At 44.1% G+C, this 9,450-nt stretch overlaps 1 protein-coding gene across 1 annotated transcript in view; it reads right to left on the bottom strand.

Moving 5' to 3' along the window:
• Positions 1–293: 293 nt before the first annotated feature.
• Positions 294–9,450, bottom strand: part of TMEM185A (transmembrane protein 185A) — a 45,893-nt gene continuing 36,736 nt past the window's right edge. The window contains exons 4-7 of the mRNA XM_054587424.1: positions 6,447–6,530; positions 3,993–4,169; positions 3,331–3,454; positions 294–1,911 (exon numbers count right to left, since the gene is read on the bottom strand). Of these exons, the coding sequence (XP_054443399.1) occupies positions 1,667–1,911; positions 3,331–3,454; positions 3,993–4,169; positions 6,447–6,530 (630 nt within the window). The 3' untranslated portion in view covers positions 294–1,666. The remainder of the gene's footprint in view (positions 1,912–3,330; positions 3,455–3,992; positions 4,170–6,446; positions 6,531–9,450) is intronic.

The following is a 9,450-nucleotide window of genomic DNA, read 5'->3' as shown; positions in this document are numbered from 1 at the left end:
CTACAACGACTTCCGTAAGGCTAGGCTCCTGAACTCTAACAATTGCAGAATTCCATTCTCCAGCCAACAGTAGAATCTCTATGACACCACTCTTTCCCTCTGCATACTGCATGTTTAGGCTCTACCTGAAGACTCATTAAGGACAGGAAATTTCACCCACTTCTGCATGCCTCAACCACCTGTGGCAGCTAGCAATTTGCTTCCCTGTTGGCTCAGAAAAATTCCAGAGTCCTATACCGTATGTAAAACAAGACCCACACAGAGCACATTGAAAATGAAGAACCAGTTTATTGAACAGCTAAAGGGAGCAAAAATAGTGGATTGATCTACATTTGTTACACACCAAGCAGGAAAGGCTCTACCATTCCGAATGCCTCCTTTCCCTCCAGACAGAACAGTCTGGCTAGAGGTCAGGGCCAGGCTAGAGTCACATATGTGGTGGACATCAGTTTTGGTTTAGGCAAGTTGGCAGATGCCTGCCTTAAACCCTCTACTCTTTTCCTGGATAAGAATGTCAGTGCTCCTTTTACCCTCTATAAAATGGCCTACTTGTTCCCAGTAAGCTGTTACCTGTAGGATCTGACTTCTTCCCCTCTGACACTTGGCTTTACCACCAGCTCTTGGAGCAACTGCCCTCCTACCTAAAAGCATGGGCCTAGCCAGCAGCATTCTTGTTGGGGGCAAACAAAAAGCCTCATATCTTCTCATATACATAATGCTACTGGCTGTTTCTAGTCTCAGCAACTTCCCCCAGTGTTCCAGTTTCAAATAGTGCTAGTTTTCTGGCAGGCCAATATTCACAGAATGTAGAAAAGCACAGACCATTTCTTGCTTACTATGGCTGTTCTGGCAGTAGCAGCTACTGTATATGTGGAGAAATTGAAGGGAAAATGGCGATGTCCTGTTAAGAGGTGGCACCACAGTGGGTGGGACAGGCGTGCCACCGACTTCTGCAACAGAACACATGTCTCCAGTAAAAGCTTGTAAAAAAATACTTTAACAGAATATACTGTACAGAACTAGGATTTAACACAGTATATTACAATGCTAAAATATTTGTATAAATACTATACAAGCACAGAGTCACTCCATTAGAAAGGGCTCACTGATGGGGCCATTAAAAACTGCTGTCAGCATGCCCAAAGAGAAACTACTTCCACAGCAGGAACACAAACAGTAATGATGGTATGGATACACATGTAGTGCCAGAAAGGCCTATTTACAGTTCCTACTGACTATGCCATGAAAGGAGAATTTAAGCTAAGGTGAGACTGGCCCAGTTTAAAAACACATTTTCAAATTAACACTTTTGATAGGAATTTTAGAACTTGAAAAACCAGCTCTGTAAATGGTACTTCTCTGGCCTAATCAGCCATCACCAGTGGGTCTGAACCAGCTTGATCTCTCCCTCTCACATGTGCTCCCGCCAAAACATCCACATCCACTGACACGCCCCAAACCACTGCACATGTCCCAGTCACCTGCCACCTGTGTGTCCCATTGTAGTGAGTCACTGGCAGGCATTGAGTGCAAACAAGGCATGAGATGGACATACCTGGAGCCCTAGCTCCAATTCCAGTTCTGAGGGAGGGCAACAAAGAGGCAGAGGAAGGTAGAGGAGCACATGCGTCCCAGTGCGCTTACGTTCTGCCCCAGGAAGTGGAGTCTAATCTGGCATTTCAATGTTTAATTTGGGAGGTGGGAGGATGTACTTCCCAGGGCTCTGGGTGATAACTACCCTGGTCTTCTTTCGAAACAGGGGAGCGATTTTAGGTGGTTCTGGAACTGGGGTTTCCTCTGTTTCCTCATTATCTTCATGATGGAGGTCATAGGATATATTTCCGTATTCTCTCAAAAATGGGAAGATTTCAAGGAGAAATTGACAGAAATCCTTGCGAATACCAAACCACCCTGAAAAAGAAGAATGCACTTTTTCAAATACTAGCCTGCATTGCATTTCATATTATTTTTCCTTCCTGAATGAGAAGTTTCACCCTGATATCTTAGAAATGAAGACTGACTTGTCCCATCCCCCTGTTATCCCTCTCCCCACTCCCCTCTGGTAACTGTCAGTTTGTTCTTTATTTCCATGTCTCTGGGTCAAGTCAAGGAACATGTATAAAAGACCCATGGACAAGGACAACGGGGAGGAGGGTTGAATGTGGGAGGTGGGGTGGGCAGGGCAGGTAAGAGTAATGGGGGGAAATGGAGACAACTGTAATTGAACAATAAAAAAAATGCACCAGGGGAAAGAAGAAATGAAGACTGACTAAGACCTAAATATCCACTAAGGACAAAAAGTCAGATCTAAGCTCCATGGTGCTCCAAGTGGGTTTCTTAGACCAACCATGATAGGGTCCCTGGGGCCTTGGTAGGGATACAATATTGGCCTAGCCCATACCTCCTATATCAGAATTGGTGGGTAGGGACAGTCTGCTTGCAAAGGCCCTCCCAGGGATTCTCATGGGTGCTCCAAGTTGAGTACTTGCTCTAGCGAATCTCAAATACCTGCAGCATCTAGACTCTGTGGACATCCTCTAATCTTCCCCATCCTGGACGAACTAGCATGTGACAGAGTGGCATCCAAGGAAACCATTTCTGTCATCCTTTGGAATCCAGGAGTATGGCAGGTACATGTTGGTCCAGGCCAGGACGCAGCCTGAGCTCATGGGGCTACCTCACAGCTACTTCTCTGAGGCCCGCTCTTCCCATGTACCCTGGACCATCAGATCAGTGCTGGCTCTCCTGGGCCATAACACTCTCTCCCATTGGCTTCCAGAAGGCAGGTTCAGGGGCTACATGCAAAGGAGCTCTCAGTCTAGTGAGGAAGGGGCTCTCCTCATAGATCACTTCAGACCTGGGTATCACAGCATTGTAGGTGGAGAGGAAGAGAGAGCAAGCAGGGCACCACTGACAAGATCTGGTGATGTCAAGAATGACAGTGGGGAAAGCAAGGAAAGAGGACCTAGGAGGAATCCTAGGGTTCAATGGATGATGTGGATTTTCAGCTAATCCTCAGGATCCCCTGAGAAAGAGGTACCTTAATTCTCACATTACAGCAGATGGGACGGGGTTCAAGACAGGCTACCTACCATGGTCACTCCTACATCAAACTGTAGTGTACTTGTAGGGAGGCCACAATGCAGGAGAGGGAAAGCAAGGTTGACAGCATGTCCTTCCCTTGTAAGATTCCAGGTTTTCCTCAGTGCCAGTTTTCCCATACAAACTCCCTAAGGGCCTTCAGGTACATCCTTTCCTACAGCAGGGCCACATGCACATGCATGCATATACACGCACAGGTCAAGGATTTCTGAAATGCTGAGTACATACAGTGGTTTCCTCCTTTCTGTCCAAATGTGGTTGCCATCAGAGTGATCAAGGAAAGCCAAAGGGGGACAAATATTGGGATACAGGAGAATGCATTGTGGCCATCCAGTTTGTGAACCAGCAGTATCTAAGGAAAGAGAAACAGTTGAGGTTCGTGGATACAGCATCTACAAATGTACAATGTCTGAAGCCAGAGCATTCCTCCGTCATCAGGTCTCATAAGCGGGGAAGTCAGCTCTTCAGGAGACCAGAGACCACAGAAACCCTCTACTTTTGAAGAAACAGTATCTGTCTACCTGCAAAGCATCCATCACCATGATCGTTATGGGAATCTCCTTCCAGAGTTGGCTCTGAGGAGCCAACAGTGCCCATCCTATAGTTCTCCACAGAACTCATACATGAAAATACAACACCCAACTTTCTTTCTAGAAGTAGACAAATTGTTGCATATAGGTGCCTCATACCTAGAAAGGTGCATTTCTCACTGCTAGCCCCCAGCTCCCCCAAAGAAGCAATGTTCTAATTTTACTGTCATTCTCTCTTGGTATGCTCTTCAAAAGTTAGCTCATGGTGACATCCAAGGAGGGTTAACTGCCCTTATGCAGAGTGCTTTCATAGGAAAGGGTAGCCTCAGGACCTTGGAAGTTCTACTGTCAAAAGCTTACCTCAAAAGTAAGGAGAGGCACAACAATGGTCATCCAGCTCAGTGCCATTGTTATGTGTGTCCTTCGCTGTTCTGCAATCACATCCATGGAGCGCAGGAACAGGACAGACCATACAATATAATAGAGAACCACCAGGCACAGAAAGGACATGAGAATCCAAAGGGGGACACACACAACCTGAGGGAAGGAGAGAATAAATGTCTTTAAAGTAGTCTACTTTCTACCCTAGCATCTGAGGGGATAGTCAACCCCTTGCTGAATCTAGTGGTGAAGATACTGCAAGTATGAATGTGAACAGCCCTACATGTTGGGAATGCTGTGAGGACACACAGTGTGCTCACTGTGGGACCTGCCACCTGCCCTGTAAATGTTCCACCACTGATCATTCTTGGGGTGAAGAGCCCCGCAGCTGCTTTTCATAAGGTAAGATCTAACTTAGCCTGTACCTGCTCTGCCAGCATCACCCTCTTGCCCCCAACCCCCAGGGAAACAGGACAGTGCTGACACTCCATGCACATTCACCCCATCTCACCCTAACATACCCTCTTCACATCGTTTCTCCATCCTGCCAGAAGTACTTTGGCCAAAGACTGGGGAATGTGTGTTCTGGAAGCTTCAGTTGCCATGGGTGCATAGGCCTTCCAGCAACTTGCACACTGATGCTGGGAGGGCTCTGTTACCTGGTCCCTGCCACCTCTTCTATATGGGTTCTGTGACTGTTGCTGTGGTACCAGAAACCCCTACAAGCCCCCACAAGCCCCTACAAGCCCCTACAAGCCCACAAGCTCTTGTCCTCCTGAGTAGCTTGGAGTTCCTGATCATAGGTTTTCCTGTAAAGTCTATGCACAGCCTCTGCCCTGTGATCAGACTAGCATTTAGTGGCTTGCCCCCCGTGGGTGAAATGTCAGAGGTCCTAATGGCCTCATCTGGTCTCTTTTGATCATTGTGGGAAATGTGCAATTAGACTGCTTCATCTGCTGGGACCTGCACTAGATTAGGTCTGTAAAAATCCCTCTGTTCACCTACAGAAAACATTCACAACTCCTATTTTTTTTCTGATTTACCATACACTAAAATTTTGGTTTTCCCAAGGTTTGTTTCCTCCGTGTCAGAACAGAAAGTCTGAAACCCAATTACCATTCTCCAGATACAGCACCCTGAAGATGTAGGATGGGTGCCCGGACAATTATTTTCTATTATGAGTATTTCATCAAAGACTTTGGGCAGAAGTGATGAGCTTTGTCTGTATTCATTGTGAAGGCAACATATAGTCCCTTATTTTCTTCCCTGCTGCCAAATAACTATTTTTCATACTATATTTTTTATTTTCTCTTTTTTAAAAGTAAACCATGTGAATTACAGAAAATGTCTTATGTGCAAAAATACACATTAAACAGCAGAGGGGAAAAAGACACTGGCATGACCACCTCCCAGATGCAATGTAACTCTTCTACCTTCATTCTTATCTTCTTTCTATGCATTAATAGTTGAAACCGTAATGCATTCTCTAATTTGTAGCTTGCCATGTATATATATGTACATATGAATGTATCCATTCATCCATCCATCTGTTCACCCGTCCATCCATCCATCTATCTATGCACAGTCATTATTAACCAAACACACATTAACCGAAGCCACAGGTTACAAGCATGACTTAGACTTCACCCTTGGTAGAAGTATAAATTGGCATAGTTTTTGTGAAAAGTAAATTGGCAGTGCAATTTATATTTCAAAATCTCCAAAAAGTGCCTATCCTCTGGCCTAGTAATACTGTTTCTGGAGTCTTTCCTAAGAAAATAATGAAAAAAAAACAGGAAAAGATTTTTATACAGCATGATCTATAATCACAAAACACTAGTAATAACCTCCATATTCAGAAATAAGGAGATGATTTGGTAAATGCATTTGAAGAATCTTTTCCAGCAATTAAACTTTAACAGTTATGTTTTTAAAGATCTTTTACTGATATGGGAAAATGTTTATGATAAAACATTAGAACAAAAAAGTAGAATACAATATTATATATGTGGTATGTTCTCAACTATCTTTATGAAACAATAAACCATGAAACAAGGAAATGAAATACTCTAAATATCTTATCTCCCAGTGGCTTATGGGTGATAATTATTCTATTACCTATGCTTATCTGTCTTTTCTATGTTTTCTCCAATGAACACAAAATATTTTTATAATACAAAAGTTTACTTAAGGTTTTAGCCCTGGCTGGTGTGGCTCAGTGGAATGAGCGCCAGCCTGGGAACTAAAGGGTTGCCGGTTAGATTCTCAGTCAAAGCACACGCCTGGGTTGCGGGCCAGTTCCCCAATAGGGGGCATGCAAGAGGCAACCACACATTGATGTTTCTCTCCCTCTCTTCCTCCCTTCCCCTCTCGCTAAAAGAAAATAAATAAAAACTTTAAAAAAGTTATTTAAGGATTTAAATAGTTACATACAAGCCAGGGCCAGTGGATGATCTTGTCCAGTCTTAAGGCAATGAATATAAACTGGAGAATGTTGACAGAACACAGGATTTCTAACTAAAAATCAAGAGAAGAAACAGTTAAACAAAGTAAAAGTTGTATTCATTACTGCAATTTTTTGGCTAACATACTAAAAGGAAATGCAAATTATGATATGGTAAAAGTTTTATTAAGTTACACTGGGACTGACAGATTTCTAGCACTACAGGAGTGAAGTAGTGCTGTGCCAAGGAGAAACCTGCCCCTGTTCTCCTGCCTCGACCCTTCTGCTCAGTGGCTGCCTTGCCCTTCATATTCATCAAGGCAATGACCTTCTTTGCAGGCTGGCTGAGTATAGAGGCAATCCACAGGACTCCCCAAGCTCCCCTCCTGCCGCTACCCACAAACATGTCTATTCCTAACTACCTCTGTATTTCCTTCTTGTACCCAGGACTCAGCTCTGCACCCACCCCTTCCTTTCTTGATGCTGGAGTCCCTGTCACATCAAGACATCAATTACAAATACTTTACTGTATCTGTAACCCTACCTATTCCACTGATCTTTCCCAGAAACGCAGAAACAAATTCAAGTCATTACCATTACACGCACAAAACAACCCAAAGAATAAATGAACTCACACTTCCCTTGATCCGCTTTGCCCTCCTAGCTCTAGCTCTCCTTTTCCATGACCTTCAAACTTGGTGAGACATCATGGTACTTAAGCTCCATGACCCTGCCATTCCAAGCTCGACAAACTGTGATCTGGCCTCCACTCCGAGGACCACCCAGAAACTTCTTTCATCAAGGTTGCCATTAACCTCTCCAGCATCACATCACTTCAATTCACATCCTACTGATTGTCTCTGCAGCATTTGATATTGCTGACCACTGCTTCCTCCATCTAGGGTCCTATGGCATAGTTTTGCCCACCTCTTGGTACTCTGACAGTTCTTTTCAGTCTCCTTTCCCTCTCCTTAAACGGTGATTCTCCCCAGAACCTTAAACTCAGTCTTCTCTCACCACTAGAGGGACATAGACACAAACATACATGCTTTCACTCACTTGCTCCACCCTGGGGGTGGAGGAGAAGAAATGTCATCCACATTCCAGGCTTTTTGTATTACCTCCTACTGATTGGTCCTCTAATCTCTGTCTCCAGTCTAGCTTTCCTGCTGTGGCCCAGACCCAGCTCTCCTTCAGGCACCTCAGATAAAGCCAGTCCCAAACTGAGTTCATTACTCCCTGCACCTCTATCCTGTCGCACCCATTTTGGTAGTCTCCCATCTTGCTGTAAGGTAATTAGTGGCCTAATTACCCACACTATGACCCAGAAAGCACCCTATATTCCTTTTCCCACATTCTCCTATTCAGTCACCACATTCCTGTCCTCTACTATCCAGACTATATTGCCTAGTTAGGCCCTCCTCATCCCAAAGACCCAAAGTACTCCAATAGCCCTGACGAGCTTCCCAGCCTCCAGTCCCAAAGGTCCTCCGGTCCCCAATGCTCTCCATATTGCCTATCTTCTGCTCACAGTGCTTACTCCTCTTCAAAGGCTCACCAGTGCCTACAGAAATAAAAATCTCATGAGGCCACTGGATCTGGGCCAGAGCTGCTCAAAAGTTCCCAGATCACAGGGCATTTAGGGGCTGAGCAATACTTTCATAGGCACCTGGGCAAAAAGAAGTACCTAATAGTTCCATTTATTTAAGTAATTAGATCTAAACTTAGTATTTGTGTCCTAAGTAGCCATCTAAAAATAGTCACATAAATTGAAAGAAAAATATTTTTATTTCATTCTTAAATAAGCACAACTAATTCCTAAGGGGATAGGTGTGCCTTTTGGGTACTGCATAATTTCTCAAGACATTTCCATCCTCGTTACCTGTTCCCCATAGGGATTTTTGCACAATACTACCTTCTCATCTACCAGCAACCCAGATTTTTGTGATATTATCAAAAAGAATGCAATGTAAACTAATAATAAAACCATAATCTACTTGGAGCAATTGTGGTGTCCCCACAGATGTCAGATACGTATGCTTTTTCCTCAAAAACGTCCAATACCTCATGGTACTCCGTGAGTTGACTATGGAACCTATGGTAGTTCGGCACATGCTTTGAGGACTGAGGATCTAGCCCCTACTCAACCCAATCCCTCTGTACAGCCTCCCTTTTCTCCAACTGCCACAATGTCCTCCTTTCTACTTTATGTCCCAGGCATATATATATTTAAAAGACTTTATTTATTTATTCTTATAGAGAGGGGATGGGAGGAAGAAAGAGAGGAAGAGAAACATCAATGTGTGGTTGCCTCTCATGGGCCCCTTACAGGGGACCTGGATTGCAACCCAGGCATGTGCCCTGACTGGGAAGCGAACCAGTGACGCTTTGGTTCGCAGGCTGGCACTCAATCCACTGAGCTACAACAGCCAGGGCCAGGCATATGTTTATTGTGGTAAAATACACACAACGTAAAATTTGCCATCTTAACCACCTTTGTACAGTTCAGTGGTATTAAGTACATTCGTATTGTTGTGCAAATATTACCACTACTCATCTCCAAAAATTCTGCAGCTTGCAAAACTGTGCTCTAGACATATTTGAGCCACCAGAGTTGACTCAACATGACAGATTTTCTCCTGTCTCTGCCTGAAAATTATCATATCCTTCCCAATCTGCATAGGGCATGCTGGCCAAGCCTGACTCCTTCACATCTGTGTGTGAGCCTATCCCCAAACACACTTTAGTGAATATAGGTACTCCTCCTTCTGGGATATAAGAACCAAAGGGGAGCTCAGCTACCAGCGTGGTATTTCTACTTGTAAGTAGAAATGCCAAGACTGTGACTATATGAATGACCAATTTCTATAACACTGCATTAGGAAAATACTGTTTCATGCTCAATGCAGTCCTAGCCCTTGTATATGCTTTTGCTTTCTAAGGAACAAGGTAACACATTTTTTTTTCTTAAACCTCCTTCTCACCCCCTATACA

The sequence above is a fragment of the Pteronotus mesoamericanus genome, unplaced genomic scaffold (genome assembly GCF_021234165.1).
Source record: "Pteronotus mesoamericanus isolate MK-2021 breed Mesoamerican mustached bat unplaced genomic scaffold, CSHL_Meso_final contig_1224, whole genome shotgun sequence".
Classification (NCBI taxonomy): Eukaryota; Metazoa; Chordata; class Mammalia; order Chiroptera; family Mormoopidae; genus Pteronotus; species Pteronotus mesoamericanus.
The sequence above is the reverse complement of the archived record's forward strand: the minus strand, read 5'-3'. Positions and strand labels throughout refer to the sequence as shown.